Source organism: Anser anser, assembly GCF_964211835.1.
Source record: "Anser anser genome assembly, chromosome: 2".
In the NCBI taxonomy this organism is placed as follows: Eukaryota; Metazoa; Chordata; class Aves; order Anseriformes; family Anatidae; genus Anser; species Anser anser.
The window spans coordinates 132,486,994-132,507,455 of record NC_139721.1 but is presented as its reverse complement, the minus strand read 5'-3'; the positions used below and the strand labels follow the sequence as shown (position 1 = coordinate 132,507,455).

Here is a 20,462-nt window from a genome sequence, read left to right as displayed (position 1 = left end):
TAAGGAATTGAATTGTAGTAAGTGCATCTAATAATTTAAAGAAGGTCAGATTTGATGCAGTATTTTTTCTGTGATTTTTTTTCATTAAAATCTATAGCCAATTTTTATGAGAAATAATGGCAAGACTGATTATCTCAAATCAAGTAAACATACAAAGCTTTACAAGTGTTATGGAGTCTTGATGCCAGGTTGTGGGAAACTGGGACATTGACTTTTACAAATAACAGAACAAGAATTATGTGCAACATTCAAAGAAATAAACACTGGATACTAAGCAAGTATCTAATAATTAAAGTATGTACCTATTAGTAGGCCAAGTATACCTATTAAAGAATCTGAATAATTATTCACAAATACAAAAGAGGTACAACAACAACAAAGGTTGTATCTTAAGCATGATGCTTGATAAGAGAAAAGAAATAAAAAAGAATACAAGCAGACAATACAACTGGAATGTCTGAATACTGAGAGCAATTATAACAGACAAAACAGCAGTTTTGAAAGACCCATATCCTAAAAAATTAAGAACGGAATCTTGACCACTCGAGCATAGTGAACTAAGGGGAAAGAACCATTGTGCTGGCAGTGGGTTTGTACTGGGAAGCTACTACTTCTTTGTTATGCAGAGACTACAACACTTCTAGGAACAGATACAAACGGACATTGAAATACTTATACTCACAAGAACAGCAGAGGCCTTGCTTGCCTACTCCAATTAGCATGTTCAAACAAAGATTACAGTAGGCAGGCTTGTTAAAGTGTTTCAGTCTCCATACATGCTGCCCATCATCTTTCACATTCTGCACAGGACATAAAAGAAACAGATTTCACTTAATAAAATAAACTATGAAATATATAAGTGCCAGTAAAAATTGGAGATTGACTCAAGAACATAAAAGACAAGCTGTTACTTCATTTAATACTCTGCATCAAATCACAGTAGAATCATTCTAAATACAGAGGCAATGATATAATAAAAAATTCTTCGGAAGCTCATGGATGCCCGTGTGTTTCAAAAACGATTCAGAAAAAAACACCAGGTTGTTGTCAACACTGCAATGCTAAGTTAGCACTAAATCTAGGCTGATCTTACATTATAATTAGTTTTAAAAACAACTAAAATTTGCTCTAGACTAATTATAGAAATAAATGTGCTGCAGGTTAGAAAGTAAAACTCCCCCAAACCAACAATAAAAAGTTTAATAATAGATTTTTTTAAAACTTCACAGATATTCTTACAGACCCTTAAAATGAGTAACATGCATAATTTTATATGAAGTGGGACATCACAATAATACCGAACCTAACCACAATAATACCTATTTCCAGCTCTAATTTATATTAATCTACTGCCACTAGTAAAACAAAAATCAAGTATTTAAGGGGGGGGATTACAACCTGGACTTCTTCTCTAAAACTTTAATTCCTCTACAATTAATCCTACATTTTTTTCAGCTAACTTTAGCACTATAGTCAAATCTTGCATGGACAGACCAATCAACAGACTGACACTTGCAATTCAGTGGCCCAGTAAGTTACACTTACAATCAAAACATTAACAAATGTTATGAAACGTTTATGAAAGTATGCTTTCACTTGTACAATTCTCCCCTTCCTTCTTAATGGAACCATCCTGGGACCTCACTGTTGTTATATGGTTATTAAAATGATGTGCAATTTTAAAGTTGCAATTTTTGCACAATTAATTCTGTAAAATTCTAGATTTCTAGACAAGTGTGGTTGTCAGATTTTTCTTTCAGAAAAGGTTTTGAATTAAACAATGGGACTAACCTAATAAAAATGCACTTGAAATTGTACTTGTACTTTTTTTTTTTTTTTAAATGAGTGTAATATCCAATGGGACAGAAGTAATTAATGACATCTATCACCTGGAAACAGGTTACAGTAGTTTGATATGTTGTGTATTACTGAATGATGTGATCTTTTTGGTCATTTCATTACAAACATAAATTGGCACATATTTAATGGAATGGAATTAACCATCAATAGATGGTTCTCATCCATCCTGTGATTTCTTGTATTGAACTACAAGAATGTATATACAATACTGCTGACTAGATCTTCAATAATATGATGGTTTTCATGGATAAGGAAGATCAATGTAAATGGACATATATTTATAAATAAAAACAAAAATATTTTGTTGTTTGTTAGCATGTATTGCATGAGTTTTGTCCTTAAAAGTTAGTTTTGTTCTACTCTAGAAATTAGTTGTTAATGACAAGTCAAAGATGATTAAGACTTCTTCATCCTTATGAAAAAATAAAAAAATAAAAATAAAAAAGAACATATTCCTGAATAAAAATCATCACTCCAAGAAATTAGGAATATTTGGTTCAAAGCCAGGTCCTAGCCAGAACACAGCTTTGAATAATTCCTACAAATTACCTACAACAAAAGGAACTGAAAAATCAGCTGGAATATTTTTTTCCTCTGTTGAGATCAGAGCTTAAGTGAAGTTCCCCTGATATTACCAGCAGGAGTTCAAATGCCATCTCTGACAGCAGGGCAATGTGAGGGTCCCCTTTCTGCAAAAAGAGCAGAGCAGAGCAGATACCTTATGTGGGATTTTCAGGCTAGAAGAGTGTGGAAGTTTTCCTATTTCTCCTTAGATTCTGTGGCTGTGGAGCCTTAAAAGCCTTTCAAGCTCCTCCATGACTAGCAGCTGAAGAGGATGTATTTCATTAAATGGATCCCTGCAACTTCTATTTTTCTTTCCATCTTACTACATCACTCAACTTATTTTTGAAGTATTGCTAAGCTACAATACACCGGGTAAGTTTGAAGTCTTCTGAAAGTAAACAAGTGTTCACTAGACAATAAAGACCATGTGAATCCTGCTGTGGAAAAAAAAAAAACAAAAAAAAACAGTAAACAACGTACACTTTCATTTTAACATATATTACTCAGGACATCAACAGATACAATCTGTACAATCGTAAACCACAAGCACTTGAAATGCATGACAACAAGCTTTCCTTAGCAAAAATATTTGCTATTTCAAAAAAATAACAAAAATTCATGATTATTCATAAACATGCCCCTCTTCCCCATTAGTTTTGTGTTACTTTTTCACTTTAATTTTATTTTTGAAGAATGGCTATTACATGTGAATATGTCGCTTCTTATTTGAACAGAACATATGGACTAACTTAGCTGGCATTTTCCTTATCAGAAAAACAAACAAGTCTTGATGTGGGTGTTCTGCCAATTAAAACACTTAACTGTGTTACAGACTGCAACTGATGCAAATCCATTACATAAACACAATGCACTTTTGGAAAATAGCAAATTAAATTTTTGCTCTTGTGCACTGCCAAAAATCAGCAATAAAGTTCTGCATATGATTATACATGCACATAACTTTTTAAAACATTGCCAAGGGAAAAAAAAAAAAGACGACAATATGAAACAAAGCTCCCTCAATGCAAGTCTTTAAGTATGAATAAAATCCACAATTCTGACATATTGGTGCATTTACTGGCATTCAGTCATTTTGCTTCCATATTCTGAGAAAGAGTTTAAAAACAAATAGTCATTAAGAAAATCTCAAAGCAGGGCAGGTACAGTAAAAATCTCTTCCTCACTTCATTATACATCACTGAAAATGAAGCCTCCATATGCCACACATAGACTTTAGCACATAATGACAAGAGTAACATTTATTTTGTTAACAATGGTTCTCTTAACTCATGCTCCTGACCCTTCATGGATTTTATTGCCAGAAGGACCTGACCTTAAAAAGCAAATCAACCAAGACAGAGCCAGCCTTAGAATTAGTAGAAACTTTCATACAGTCACAGAATTTGGCTACACATCCCTAGTCTGGTCTAATGTTAACTTACTACAGCTTCTTAGATATTTGTAAATAAAAGAAACCAAAGAGAGGTTTCAAGCACAAAAACACAGATTCTGAAACTTAAAATGAACAAATAAATAAAGAGATAAAAATGCAAGTTTTTGTCCTAGCAAGTATCCCCTCATACAACAATAGCCATATTGCCTGAAATATCAGCATGCTCAGTTGTTTCTGTGAGGAGTGTCAGTAACAAGCAACCAAGGATGAAGGATTTTAGGGAGTATGCTGTTATTCTTTTGTGGCCTATTGTTATTTTGCTTTCGTGTCTTTTAAAAATATGTCCATGACCTGAAGACGTTTTTGTGACTGATCTTTGGGTATTGTTCAATTACTGGGAAGGAGAGAAGTGTCCATTAAACCACAGAGCACCTCATTTTAATATAAAGGCGGTTAAGTTTGTATTTCTTTGCTGGACTGTCAGCAAAGAATTCATGTCAGAATTTGTTTTTTTTGTTTGGGTTTGGAGATAGGGGTGTTTAAGTCTGTTTCAACAGGAAAAAGATTAACCGGATTCAAGAGGCATGGCCATTGGGAGGGTTCCTCTCTTCCAGGAAATTGTGGTTGCGGGGGGAGCGAGCAGGGTACGTGCACATGCTTGAAGGTGGGTGCGGTGGGTGTTGAAAAATTTGAAGAACAGACAAAAAAATTACCTCCCCTGTCTTCATCTGACCGGCATATTATCCTCATCACCCAGAAATGCTTAGGTATTAATACGCACATCAGGAAATGACAGCAAGGAACAGAAAAGGAAGCACAGGAGGGGAAATTCATTTGTTGGAATAAGCTTCATAATTAGCCACACCACCATGTTTCTCTGTCCCTAAATTAGTAGTCACCTGTCATCTGCAGAGACAGAAATGCTGCAGTAATTATATTTTAAGTAACAGTAAATTCCACTCTCTTTATGAAATGCCACATATCTTACACCTTACACCCAGATCAGATTGGGGTTACTCCTGTTTTCTCATGGGCTTTTACAAGTCTACAGGCAAAAGGAAAGGCAAAGCTATAGCAAGGAATGGCACTTGCAAACCTTCTGCAAAGAAGTGGGAGCAAGTACAGCATAAAAGTAGATGGCACTGTTAAAAAAAAAAAAAAAAAAAGCACTTTGCAGCTCCTGGTATGATGTTTCACCAAGTATTAGCGTTACCCCCTCTGCTGGCAATAATGTGAAATGATATTAGTAAAATAGCTCTCATCACTTAGAATGGATCTAATGCAGAACTGGCAAAAAGAGCATAAGCTACAGGTTCTAGCAAGGCCTTGGTTTTGCCCTCTGTACATATAAAAACAGTATATGGCTCATCTGCACTTCAGCCTTTTAGAAAATCGAGCTCCTAGACTTCAGGTGGGAATTACCAAAATATCATGAAAGAAAATTAAAACAAAGGGGAAGGGAAGCCAGATCACCCTTATTCCTCTCTGAATGAAAGAAATATAAGTCTACTAAACTGCCTAGGTATTAAACAGGCATTTCAGAGTTCAGCCTGAGAGGGACTCCTCATGATGCAACAGACTCCACACCAAATTTCTTGCAAATGTTTTAAAGTTTCTAGTTTGATTCCAATTTCACATACTCAGATCTCAAAAAGTAAGCCAAAGGTAATATAATAAATAATACAAGAATCATTTCTCATGCATGGATTCACATTCAAGTATTCCGTTCCACATTTAAACAACAACAAAAAAAGATTTAAAAATATTTTTTGAAAAAAAAAAACACTAACTTTTTAAATTTTGAGTATAATAGCATAACATTTGCTGCTTGAGGATCCAAAATAAAACTGAAAGAGCATTTCTTTCTGACTTAATTGAAGCATTGTCACACTTCTTCAGAAATGTCTTTGTCTCATTAAGATTTACCTTGATGCTCAAATTTATAAGTTTTCAGAGTATATTTGCTTCAAGAGAAGAGATGAAATAGTTTGAAAGTTACAACCAGTGACTTAAAAGAAAAGCATAGTAGCCTGGTTTCAGATTATTGATGACAATTTATGAACGTTATGAAGCAATACTGTTCAATTTCCCTCTCAACTTAGGCCAGCTTTTCAGCAACTGTACAGTACCAGCTACAGTGTAACTGTGACATCTAGTGGCCAATGAAGAGGTAATAAAATAGTTTCCACTCCTAAAACTAAGGATTTTTAAACACTTGCAAACTTATAGTTCATAGCTACCTTCTGTACTATCTCTGACAGAGGTGACAGTAATGATCCATCTCAAGAGATGAGACCAAAATATATTCCATGTCAGTTTCTAAGTTTCTAACACAAGTCAGGTGCTTTTATCAGGATAGAGTGGAATAATATTGTGCAAGTGTGCTCTCCTAGCAAAGAGCAGAATACAGTTTGTGGCTAATAAAACACCTTATGAACGAATTGTCATTAAATTGCTTTTTGTGACAAAATTATGAAGGACATTTTGAATAAGGCTAGGACAGCCAATGGGGTATCTCTTAAACTTCACTGACAGTTTTTATGTGCTTAGATTAATGCAGAATAAAATAAAAAGGTCAGAATCTTTGCAGGTTTCTATTACGGAGGAGTAGAACAAATGACCTAACAGTCACTAATATGCAACATGAAACTTCTGAAAAGTGTAATTATCAATCAGAAGGAGTAATTAGCAAGGACATGTTACTTAGAAAAGCAGTTTAGTAATATTCTTAGAATGGCTTGGGTTGGAAGCGACCTTAAAGATCACCCAGTTCCAACCCCCCTGCCACCCACTGGATCAGGTTGCCCTGGGCCTCATCCAGCCTGGCCTTGAACACCTCCAGGGATGGGGAGACAACACCTTCACTGGGCAACCTGTTCTAGTGCCTCACTACATCTGAGTGAAGAATTTTTCTGAACTAAATCTTGCCTCTTTTAATTTAAAACAATTTCCCCTCGTTCTACCCTGTCTGTCAGTGTAACAAAGTCACTTTCCATCTTTTTTATAAGCCCCTTTTAAGTACTGAAAGGCTGCAATGAGGTCTCCCCAGAGCCTTCTCTTCTTCAGGCTGAACAACCCCAGATCACTCAGCCTGTCTTCATAGGAAAGACCCTCCAGCCCTCTGATCAACTTTGTGGTTGTCCTCTGGACCCATTCTAACAGATCCACATCCTTCTTGTGCTGCGGTCCCCAGGCCTGGACACAGCACTCCAATTGAGGCCTCACAAGGGCAGAGCAGATGGGCACAATCCCCTCCCTTGACCTACTAGCCATTCTTCTGTTGATGCAGCCCAGGATGCAGTTGGCCTTCTGGGCTGCAAGCACACTGCTGGCTCTTGTCAAGGTTTTCATCCACCAGAATCCCCAAGCCCTTCTCTGTAGGGCTGCTCTCAATGAATTATTCTCCAAGCCTGTACTCCCATCTGGGATTGCCCCAACCCAGGTGCAGCACCTTGCACTTTGACTTGCGGAAGCCCATTAGGTTTACATAGGCCCACTTCTCAAGCTTGTCCAGGTCCCTCTGTATGGCATCCCTTCCTTCTGTTGTATCAACTGCACTGCTCAGCTTGGTGTCATCTGCAAACTTGCTGAGCATGCACTCGATCCCACTGTCTATGTCATTGATAAAGATATTAAACAGTACCGTTCCCAGGTGCTGTTTAAGATACTGCAAAATGTTCCCAAAATAACTACAATACTTGTCAAAAAAGAGAAATATGTTTTGAAAATGACCATCAGTTATCTCCTTTACTGATTTCTTGACAGAGTATGCTTAAAGTAAAAGCTTTTTTTTTTTTTTTTTTTTTTGCTTGAAGTAAATCTGTTAAAGGAATGAAATACAATCTAACAAAGATTTGTTGTTTGATGATAAGGAACATATATATATATTATAGTATATAGTAATATAGGGAAGTAATACATATATACATATATATTTTCACTCAGCCCTGCATATATAGAATTAGGGAATTAGTACTTACAGTGATCCAAATGTACTGTAAGTTATCCTCAATTCAGGTACGTAAGTGGTAATTTGATTTATAAGAGATAAAGTTTTGATTATTGATATTTTGCAAGAACTTTAAATCTCCTGCTAAATGCCTGTTTGTGTTTCATATTTCAATTTGGAAAGTGACCATCCTTTGTGAGATTAAGATAACATGGAGTGACTACAGCAGTCTAGATTTAGTTCAGGACATAGCAGTTAGGTGGGGAAAGGTAAATATTATTTATTATTTCACCTCAGCATCTGGAAAAGACTTCAGAAAAAAAAAAGTTATATAACAAAAAAGCACTTGAAACAGATGCTAAGATACATGTGCTCAAAATTAGCTCAAACACAGGACAGCAGGTGGCACTGGCAACATGCCAGAGTTAAAACAGCTGTGTTGAACTGATACAACATTAATCATATTATATCTGCCTTATCTTTAATGTGAAGTTGTAAACATACAGACCCTACACTCTTCTTTCATAATACTCCATCCTTTGGTCTGTGTTCTCTTTGATATTGCTACTTAGTATAGTTTATTAAGGTAGTTATAGAGATGGAAGAACTGTATTCACAGTGATGTTTCATGACGGGACAAAAGCCTGAAGGCAAGAGTTGCTGCAGGAGAAATTCTGTCTGGGCATGAAAGAAAAAAAAAAAAAAACTGTTTCCCATGAGAACAGCTAAACACTAGGAGAAGCTGCCTACAGAACTGGTGGAATCCATCTCAATGGAATTATTTAGGATTGGGCTTGAAAGAGTCCTGCCTGGATAAAAAAAATCCAAGAACCTGCTTTCAATAGGATGCTGGACCAGATGATCTCCAAAGTTTCTTCCAACCTAGACTGTTTCATGATTCACTATGGTTAAGCTACACACCACAGCACCATGCCAAGTTGCCTAAACACCGCTCCAAGCCAGCTGTAACACACACATGGGTAGTAAAACATTTTTAAAAGACACTACTGTAGCAAGTAATTAATAATATGCTGTCAACAAGACAAACTAATGAGCTTTTTACAACTTCCAGCTCCAGAGCTGGCTCATTTGGTGTTAATGTAGCTCTGACTTTGAAGACTTACTTCTGTTCTTCACACATCATTCAGCCATAGTAAAGGACAAGAAAAAACATTCACTATACGGGTTATAGAGAAACAAACCTGAGGATTACAGCTGACATGCAAGCAGAAACTTGACACTGTTATGTTAATACTTACATTCTCTAATCCAAGAAGGACCAAGAGTGGGATTGTTGTCATTCCTCCTTGGATCCACTCTTCTAGAGAAACAGTGCCATCATGATCATAGTCAATTTCTTCCATCATTTCATGAAGAATCTACACAGTTTCATGAAAAGTCTCATAAGTTCCATATTCTAACATAACCAGCTGTGTAGAGATCTATGGTCTCTCATCCATATGCAAAAATGAAAATATTACTTGTATCGTACCTGTACTAAAATGAGTGCCTCCAGGTCAGAAAATGAAATATTCATATTTATATTTTACTAGCACCTAATATTACTAATTAGCACCTACATTTCCCAAACCAGAGTGCCTCCTTGTGTACTTACTATGTACAATACTAGTAAGAGACAGTTCTTGTCAAGAAATTTTCAGGGGTAAATTACTTGTTACAAATATTAATTACTATGTGCACTGAAGAAAAGCCTTCAAACTTTTCCAAAGAACACTTTACAGAACAGATTTAACCAGAAAAAAAAGACTTGGAAAAAAGTGTTAATTTACAGTGTCACAGTGGAGCACAAACTATTAATACTTCTATCTTGCTAATATCTAGGAACTCACATTGGCATGAAGTATCACAAAATAAATAAAAGCTGTCTCTAACACCACCATAAAAAAAATGATAAAATGGATGCTTACTGGACTCAGTTCAGTAATATCCCATTCAAGGTATTCTGCAACATGCATCATTTGAGCAATGATATTTTCCAACTCCTATAGATGAAAGAAAAAGAATTCTATTTAATGCTATATTATAATGGCAAATTTTATGGCAAACAACTCATAATTCAAACCTATTGCATATGGTGACTATTTTATGAACACCAAAATATACAGAAAAAAATAATTTCTGATCACTAATTGCTAATCAATGCACCGTGTGAAACTTAAAATCAGAGACCCTCTGAGCAGAACAAGAAATTAATTTAAATTATTTTAATAGCAAATATATTTCATTTACATAAATGTATTTACCCTTACAAAATAAACTCTAATACATGAGAAGAGAGGTTTGAGGGCTCCTAGTTGGCATGCTTCCTTGGTAGGAATAATCTATAGTCCTTATTTGATGTGACGGAAAGAGAGATGAAAAACATTTGTTATAAATAAACTGGCCTTAATTTTTTGTCAGTTATTTTCTGGAGTACTCTCATTTTAACTCCATTAATATAAGTAATCAAAACTCGTAAGTTTGAGCTGTTAAGATTTAAAATTCAAAGATTTCCCCCTATATTCAGTCAGCTGAGAAATTCACCAGGTAGAAGTGCTACATTAATATTATGTTAGACATAAACATACATGTATAATCTCATAATCTGATTGATTTTAACCAGAGATGTCTATAAGAAATGTCATATTTTCTTCAGCTGTTAAGAAAAAACAGGAAATGTTACACAACCTTGGAACACATCCTCATGTAACTATAAGAATCAACTGTAGGTCAGTCTTCAGGCTAAATTAAATTAAAACTATGTAGACACATGATTCTTTTCACTTTTAATCTCAAAAGGAGTGCAAGGTGATATACAGTATACACACTATTATATTTATGACCTGATTTTCAGAAGTGCTGAACATTGTACACAAGGCAGATAGTCAGGCCACCCAAAACTCAGGCTTGGAATTTCTTTCTTTAACCTTAGAGCGTTGTAATTTCCCTTATTCATGTATCACTAGGACTTTTCCATACTCATATATATAATGTGGTTTGTAAACATACTTATCTAGAATGTATATTCTCATATTGTAGTTATTATTCACTAGTTATTAACATTCTGTATTGCCTGATATTTTCTATTATCTAAAAATATAATACAGTGTTTACATTATACCTCTAGGTATCTTAGCTTCCCTATTCCCTTAATCCCTTGTGGAAATCACCTTTATTTTATTTATTTATTTTTTTTTTAAATCAGTCTCCTCTCTGCTGTCTTACTTTGTGGAGACAGAGATGAAAAATAAATAAAAGCTGCCAATACAACACAATATTTATTTCCATTAGTTGACCTTTATACTCTGAAAGAAAAAAAAAAAAAGTTTCATTTTATAAAACTCTTTCTGATTACTATACCTCTGATTTTCCTTAAAACATTTGTTTGGGCTACTTCTCAATATTTAAACTTTATTATTATTCCTTAGTTCAAAATAACATGGAAGTTCTGGCATCTCTCTACTTATACCCACTGTGTGACACACTTTCCCTTTTTAATGAAATCTTTGCAAATGTTACTTTCATATAGATCTACCAGAAACATACATATGAAACACACATACATACCATCCCATATAGTTTTAGGAACCATATTAATGTGTCCCCTACAATATGACTACAATATGACCTTTAATATGACTAAAAATCAGAAAAATATACAGTAGGACTACACAATAACAGTGTCAGCATTTTCAAAATTATACAGTGTAGAAACAGCAGCTTTATGGAAAAACTAACTCAAAAGTTGGTTTCAAAATGGGCAGCTTTCTATTCACTATAATTTATAGTGCTTCTATTAATTCAGGATTCATGTAGTCTTCTATAGGTATACCATTATGGCATAGTCTTATAACACATCAAAATAAATAAACAAAATTACCGAATTATCCAGGTATCCATTTCCATCTGTATCATATAATCGAAACATAACTAAAAGGAAATAAAAAGAAAAGAGAAGGAAACTCGATTAGAAAATATAATAACAATATTATTTCATTTAAAAAAAAAAAAAAGGACAAACTGAGTTTCACAGGACAAGCATTAACATTTTCCTTAGTGAACATAGTAACTGTAGATCCACCAAACATTTTGTACTATATGAGGTTCACTCAGTGACTGCCCTGCCACAGTGCCTCCAATAAGACATATTAGCAGGAGAGTACATTTGTATCTTGTCTACATAATCCCTCCAGCTGTTAATCTGATCTGTGAATGTGATTCTGGTTCCTCCCAGAGATGATCTGTATTTCTGGGGAGTACCACCAAAGGGCCCTTCTCTCTCATGTCACCGAACACAAGAAAACACACAATTATGTTGATAAACATGCTTAAGTTACAATGCTATTCCATTCTCTTGGTTGCAGTCATCGCTACTGAATATTGCTTTAGAAATGCTTTTTGACATATGCTAAATGAAACAGAATATTATTTGAAGCATCTATTCAGTCAAATCCAACAATAAACACTCCTCACAGACTGTCAGTATGAATCCTACCTGCTCTATCAACTTGAAAACATCTTTCCAATATGCTGGAGAGCTATCCAGACAAGAATAGCTGCATTTTTGTGACATCCAGAAAGAATATATACCTTCAAGTTTCTATCGTTACTTGATTCCAGCCACAAGAGTGGGTATATCCACTAATATCAAAACATTTCAAAGCAGTTTATTCAGTTGATCATATACAGCATCAAATTGCAAAGCAAAGAAATTAGAACCTTTGGTAGAAATATTTTTAAAAGCCTTAAGATGAAGGCCAGAAGCCTAGGCATACCTCACTCTGTCCCTACTGTCTGGGACACACTTTGTCAGCTCTGAATTCCCCATTCCCTTCGAAAGTCCTTCAAAAGTGCTCATTTCTTTTTCCCCCTAGGAGATCTATTTTCTAAGAAGCAAGAAGAGAGCTGAAAACACCTTAAAGAGGTGTTTCAGGGCACTTTAATGCCTCAACTCATAGCAAAACCCAAGCAACCTACTTTACAAACCATCTTATTAGATGTCTCAGAAAACATAACATATGGCCTGTTCAACTGTGACCAATACCACTACAATGGATCCACTCACAGAATCACAGAACGGTTGAGGTTGGCAGGGACCTCTGAAGATCACCTGGTCCAAACCCCCTGCTGAGCAGGATCACCTAGAGCACATTGTGCAGGATGCCATCCAGGTGAGTTTTGAATATCTCCAGAGAAGGCGACTCCACAACCTCTCTGGGCAGCCTGTGCCAGTGCTCTGTCACCCTCACAGTAAAGAAGTGCCCCCTCATATTCAGCCGGAACTTCCTGTGCTTCAGTTTGTGCCCGTTGCCTCTCATCCTGTCTCTGGGCACAACTGAAAAGAGACTGGCTCCACCCTCTTGACACCCTCCCCCTCAGATATTTACACATACTGATGAGGTCTCCCCTCAGTCTTCTCTTTTCCAGGTTAAACAGGCCCAGTTGTCTCAGCCTGTCCTCATATGACAGGTGCTCCAGTCCTCTCATCATCTTTGTAGCCCTCCTCTGGAGTTGCTCCAGTAGCTCCATGTCCCTCTTGTACTGGGGGGCCCAGAACTGGACACAATACACCAGGTGTAGCCTCACCAGTGCTGAGTAGAGCGGCAGGATCACCTCCCTTGACCTGCTGGCAACACTCTTCCAAATCTTTCTATGAATCAAGTTTGAAGGTTGAGACATAGATCATGGAGGTCCTTAACAATATAGATGCACCTTGATCTGTTTGCAATATGACCTTAAAAAAAGAACTTGAATTCTTCCAATATTTCTCTGTTACGGAGGTTTGGGATATATTTAAGCTACACATAGTTTAAGAACAGATATGTTGAGTGTGTAAAACAGGTGAGATTCATAGTACTGAAAACCTCTAGGAATACACTGCAAATATCTGCTGAAATACTGGTAAATCTATGAAAATCTATAGATGATATACATTCAAAGTCTAAACACTGTTTTCTTTTTAAACACCATTTTCTTTTGGTGCATTTTATTTTTAAAAAGTCATCTAGTTTGTATCAGATTTTATTTGAAAGAACCACTTCTATGTTCTGCTTGCCCTAGTTTCCAAACACTCAGCTAAGACTCAGAGGCTTTCCATTTTTTGTCAATAGAAAAATTCATGATTTTAGATTAGCATTAATCTTAATGTTAGCATACTGATTTATATTTTACCTTGCAGCCACGGGGCCTAGTACTATAAAATTGTTTAAGATAAAGTGTTAAATTATACCATTAATTTATACGGAACATTCAGCAAAAAAAATCAATAGGGAATTCTGCATACTAATGCACTATAATCCAAAATTTATGCACTAAGAAGTTATAATACTTGGTATGTTTCAACTCTGGATGACAAAGTAGAAAATCAACTTATGTAATAACCATATTCTTAGTAGCATGTAAGTAAATCCATACAATCTTGAATATATTTAATCTGTAAATACAATACATTTATTAAACCAGACTCTAGCTCCTAAATCATGCAGACCATTCACAGTCTTTTGCCTGTGCAGTTCCTGCTGGGGGAAATCCATGGAACATCCCCTGCCCTAGACTCTCAGTTCTCTCTCTCTCTTCTCATTGTACCAGTTCCTGGCACCAGGGGAGGCAACTGCTCTCCATTTCATGTTATACTGTGTGCACAGAGCTCTTTAGAGCTCTGATAGAGCTTGCATAGCTTGCTACCATGAAACAGTTACTACTGTCAATTGAATTCAGCCCTAGAATCTTGTAATTTGTGTTTTAAATGCACACTGACACATATATTCAAATATTCTAGCGGTATGATACCAAACTTCTATTATCAAGTTCAGGACTGACTCCTTGCAATTTTTGCTGAGTCAAAGGTGTCAGTGATCTCACAGTACTAAGTTGTCCTTGTGAGCTAACTACAGGTAACGGAATATCATGATACTTTAAAAACGTGGTTATATAACCCTGTAATGAATTTCTCATTCCAGTAGACAGAGCCTACTGTTTACATTTTCTATCATACTTAATAGTTTGTTTCTCTACAGTATCAGAGCCTGATCCCACAGTTTTAACAGACAGTCTTGTATATCAAAGTATATTTGGTCTCAGGAAGGACTAATGTGATTGGATTGATTAATTATTTATCTATCCAGAAAACTGACTTCTAAAATTCTATAATGCAGAAACACATGGTTGTTTTTTGTTCTTTTCTCTGATTTGCAGATCAAACTCTTATTTTTTGAACAGGTGGTTTTGAACAGGTGGAGGTGTTTTGCATTAATGAATCAGGTCCCTAGTTAAGAAATCAAGTTATTTCTAACTTTCAGAATCAAGCATTCATTCCCAACAGTGGTGCAGACTTAGATCATATTTTACTTTCTTATACGTATTCACTAATTATGGATCCCATGGCACATATAAGCAACTATTCTTTGTCTGAATGAGCTCATTTTCTACACATTATTCGTGACTTCTATAGCCCTCTAAGCATCCTTAGTGTATTTCATTTGTTTTTGACAGCTCTGATGCTAGAGTCAACAGACAATAGCATAGAAAGAAATATTTGAAAGGATTATTTTAACTGTAGATTGTTTTATCTTCATGGGTGATAGATAGAATTTGGTTAGAATCTCAAATTAATACTTTTAGAAAGAACAGAAGCTCATTTCTGCAATAATGGTCCCCTAGAACTCTATTTTTATAAGGAAGCTATTCAAAACTAACTGTTAAACTCAGAAAATTTAAAATCAGAATTTTGATCACTTTTTTTCTTTACCAGAAAATAAATAAATATATAAAAGAGAAAGAGAAAGAGAGGGAGAGGGAGAGGGAGAGGGAACATACATTCTAGCTTGTCTTCAGGTCTTCCTCTTTCTAGCAGTGACAAATAACAAACAATATCCTTCAGCTGGATCACATCTGGTAAATTTAAGTTGGCAGGAGTAGGAGGCCGGGATGTAGAGGTACCTTTGTTAAGTCTCAGACCTGGAAATTAAATACAGACTGTTACTTTTCATATATGATATAAACAGAGTACAAAGCAGAACTCGTATGTACATGCAACCTTATTTTATTTGAACCTCAGATGATTTCTTAATTTAAATCAAAATGTGAAGTTTAAACAATTCACATTCATAGTTTATCTAGCAAAGGCAGAATAAAAATGAAAGTGAGGTTTATTTTTTAAAATACTACACAAAGCTAACTATTATAAAAATAAATCACCTATGGGAATGGCATCACTGTTTTTACATTTGTGTTGATCTGATGTCATTTGACTACATTTAGTGAATATTTTTATTCTACTGTGTTATATGTTATTTTACGTATTAAAACAATCCCTGCCCAACTCTGCATCCAGTTCCTTGCATTTGTAGAAGTTTCATCTAATTTACAGATTGTCACCAGATACACCAGTTGAAGATGTTTTAGAGACAAATGTGTAATCTTCCACCCAAAAAGAGTTATTTGTGTGCCAGAGAAACTTAAATTTACAATGTAGAAGACTTGATCACAGACTATTATGAAAACAAACACAGAATTTAAATAACATAATAATCATTCAAATTTGATCAAGAACAGTTCCAGTTTACCACTTGGAATACAAGTTTCAACATTGTTGATACTTTTGTTTAAAGAGAGCATTAACATGATTGGTCCTGAGGATATTACTAGAATCTGCAGAACTAATAATATATACAGAAAAATAGAGAAAAAGCAGGACTACATAAAAAAAGAAAAAATGACATTTTCTTTACAAGTCTGTTAAATTTTCCACAGACTCAGTGATGCTAAAGACAAATCTTTACAAAGGGATCAACTGTTCCTTAAATATTTTTCATCATTAATTCAGAACAGTGTTATGTATACAACCTGTACATAGCCTGCATACATAATTTCTCTCAAGCCACATTTGTCTTGGACAAATTAATTGCTGTAGATGATGGAAATGGAATTAATTTTCTATTTTCATCTGGAAAAAGTTTACAATCTAGACATTTTGAAAGGACTACTGAGGTATGTATGCTAAGATATTTTTCATTAAATACATAGAAATATATTTCATTAAATAAGAGCAAATTGGCACGTAGAAAAAATATCTTCAAGTTCACATCCATGGCTGCAGGCAGATAACAAAGACTGAAAATAAATATTTAAATAAATAAACAGATTTAATATGGCAGCGTTCTACTAGAGGAGCTTGTATATTAGTAAGTGCACTTAAAATGAAGACAGTATAAAACATTAATCGATTAAGATGCTAGCTTTAACTACACAGTTTACACAGATAGTTCATGTTCTAGTCTTATTTAAATCCTATGCACAGGATAAAAGTTATTATAAAGCTAGGACCCACTCATCTTGAAAAAAAAAAAAATGTCTTGCATTTCAATGAAATCCAAATGAAAATGGCATACAAATTTTAAGGCAACTTTTAGCTTATCATCAGCTGCCAGGTACATGTCAAAGTATTACTTCATAATCAGAGATGGGAGAGAGGGGTGGAAGCAATACTGATTTACAGTGCTGCTGCCTACCTGGCATCTGTTTCCATCGTTCTTCAGACACCTTAACTGAAAATACAATGTATAAACAGATATGAGTAGACTGAGAGACACTAAATAAAAAATGTTCACATACCAGATAGATTTATGAACCCTGCTTCTTCCTTGTGATCTTCTCTAGCTCTTGTATACGTTCCAATTTTCCAGGAAAATGTCAAATGTTTCTGACAAATTTCTTTCCCAGTATAGTCAGTTTTTTCACCACTGGTAACGTTTCAAGATTACTAGATACCCTAAAATTAGGGTTTCTATATTTTTTTATTTGCAATTGATAATATACAGACGTTTATTTTATTTCCTTTTAAACGCTACAAATTATAAAGATGTAACATCTAGTTTAAAACTCAGGCAATTGAACTGCAATATGAACACCATGTTTTCATGCACAAATAATAATAATTCTTGCATGAGATGAACTGAACTGTCTCTGCAAACATGCTTTGCATATAACAATTTATCAAACAGTCCTTCAGGTATTACACTAAATGCATACGTAAAACTACTAAACTGAACATGAACTACAAAATAGAAAGAGTGAAGAAGAAAAAGGTTAGGAGTTACTACAGTAAGAAACTTAGCATACAGTTTTAACAATAACAACAGAATTCACTTTGTTGTTGTTGTTTTTTAAGCCACACATTAGAATCAAAACGTATCAGAGAGAATGATAACAAAAGCAAAGAATGCTGAGCATGGCTTCTACCCGGCAGAATGTAGCAATAAATCTGACAATGACCTATAAACAGCTGTTATCATTTCTATATATAAAGTGTTAAAGCCACAAAAACACAAAACCAGCATAATAAAAGAAAACTTTTTGCAATAACAGTGCTCAAGACAACATGTGTAAAAACACAGCATAATAAATATGCACCAGTAAATGTCAGCTGCTATTGGAGTTACCAGGAAAAGTGTTAAATTGGCAGCTGGTACAGTATGTTTATAGCTGATGATTCTCATTGATGAGAACAATGAAAACTTCAATGAAAGATTAAAAATAATGAGTGGAAATTGTGTGGCTGAGACATTATAGGCAGCAGAATCTGCGTAGCAGAAAAAATGCAATGCTGATAATGTCAGACCCATGAGATAGCTCCTGCAGTACAATAACAAATACATTTAGAAATGTCCTTAGAGATTCTGTGACAAAGTATCTTAATGGTCAAAGGACTGAACCATTGGTGTAAGCGACTTGCCCAAACCTATGTTATTATTAGAGCTGCAATTAGCAAGAGATTTTGAATCCTCCAAATAACTGATTACACAATAGCCTACCAAGACTACTGCTCTGCATGTGGAACCAGTCCAGATAACAAAATAATAAAAGCACAGAAAGTTGAAAATATAAGGTCTTCACAGCAGGTATTTTTGTAAGGAGACACATCCACAGCAGTTCTGACTAGAAAGTATAAAGATACCTCAGGTATTCAATTCAAATGAAAAGAAGAACCATACATACGCTCAATGTGGTAAGCAAGTTTTGCTAGCAGAAAAAAATAAAATAAAATAAAATAAAATATAAAATAAAATAAAATAAAATAAAATAAAATAAAATAAAGCACATAATATAATACAATAAAGTGATAAACACGGCCAGATTCAATTGGCAATACCCGAAAGCCTATAGTTAATAATGTACACTGAGGCAACAATGGAAATCTAGAGCTTGATACCTGCAGCACATAACATTTTAGCTAGTAGCACTTGTACCAAATTCACAACTTCTGGGTGAACTTCAGACACCTTAACTGAAAATACAATGTATAAACAGACATGAGTAGACTGAGAGACACTAAATAAAAAATGTTCACATACCAGATAGATTTATGAATTTGAAGACACCTAATCTTCATATGAAGAATTCAGGCAACTAAAAACCTATGAAACCAGTTGTTAAAATGTTCTAAATGCTTGATTAGCCCAGCTGTTCAGAAGACGAAATTTAGTTTTAAGTTAGCCTAGTTTCTGCTTTTAGCTATGGGTTTTGATAGAGTTCCCAAATTCATAGAGTGTTAAATCAAAGACTTCAATATCCAATATTGAATAATAACCTTCAATAACCATGTTATTTAGTGTGAAAATGTCAGTCTTACATTGGGTAAAACAAATACTGCTAACAGTTATAGGACATTTAAAATACTATTAGCTGGTAAGTATGTAAGATTACTAACAGCAGCAAAAAACAAACAGTTAAGAGAAGCAGCAGTAACTGGGTAAAGCAACTGTGGAGCACCAGCAGAAGCATCCTGCATGAGGCTGTGAAGGTTTCTAAGTATACAGCAAAGTAGTCAGCAATACCGTGTAACCATAGTAATCTGCTTAGCATTAATGTGACAGACTGTCCACTTGGTGTCTCAGCTGCATCATCAATGCGAATTAAAAAGATTAAACCATTTCATGTCCATTTCTCTTCACAATATTCCTTATTTATGACTTAGTTTCTGCAATTTCATAAATATCAGAACAAAGAAGTACAAATAGTTTAGAATTCTACATATTTATGACTATTAGAAGGTGAAGAGCAGCAGCACAGAACTTGCAATTCTTACATTTTGTTACTTACCTCCAGAAAGGAGCTGGGGTTTGTTTTTTATTAAGGGGCTGCAGTGAGAGATTTTGTTGCTAAATGATGTAAAAAGATGCTCAATGAAATCATCAGGTAGCTCTGCCTCCAGAAAAGTCTTCATGAACAGTTTGAATCCCTCTAAATCAATTGTCTAGAGGAGGAAAAAATGTAATTTGAATTGATCATTTTTTCAACAACTTTCATATTAATACATCATATAATACTCTGTTAGTAAAAACTTTAGACTATCCTTGAAAATACTGATTCCTGACGGTATAGCCTGGCATACTTATTCATGAAAGTGACTAATTTTTGAATGATTACTTTGAAAACTCACAGTATTGATTCAATAGCCCAGAGTATGGTGTAAAATAATCCAGAGTAAACTCAGAGCACTTCTATAAGGACCCCAAAACTAAGTTCCATGCTGACCTGTTTCTTAATCACAACATGGCTTAACAGCACACACAAAACTGCAAACAAAGGCACGTAGGGAGCTATGGGGATGTATCTGCTAAGACTCATCTTTTTACCGTAATTAGACAGACAATAAGCAGGGGATTTTTAGATGCCAAATTCAGGCAATTGAAGGCT

At 34.9% G+C, this 20,462-nt stretch overlaps 1 protein-coding gene across 41 annotated transcripts in view; it reads right to left on the bottom strand.

The window, feature by feature from the left end:
• The window catches only part of DGKB (diacylglycerol kinase beta), a 394,011-nt gene that overhangs the window by 254,794 nt on the left and 118,755 nt on the right, over positions 1-20,462 (bottom strand). For 35 of the 41 annotated variants that reach the window (XR_014579916.1, XR_014579917.1, XR_014579918.1 and 32 more), the window contains 7 exons: positions 19,866-20,019; positions 17,276-17,311; positions 15,582-15,722; positions 11,647-11,696; positions 9,695-9,769; positions 9,026-9,145; positions 683-800 (listed from right to left, as the gene is read on the bottom strand). Coding sequence is in view for 36 of the 41 variants with exons in the window: in XM_083824538.1 (XP_083680664.1) it covers positions 683-800; positions 9,026-9,145; positions 9,695-9,769; positions 11,647-11,696; positions 15,582-15,722; positions 17,276-17,311; positions 19,866-20,019 (694 nt within the window). In the remaining 5 variants the exon portion in view is untranslated. The other 6 variants (XM_083824548.1, XM_083824550.1, XM_083824549.1 and 3 more) reach the window with 3 other exon arrangements.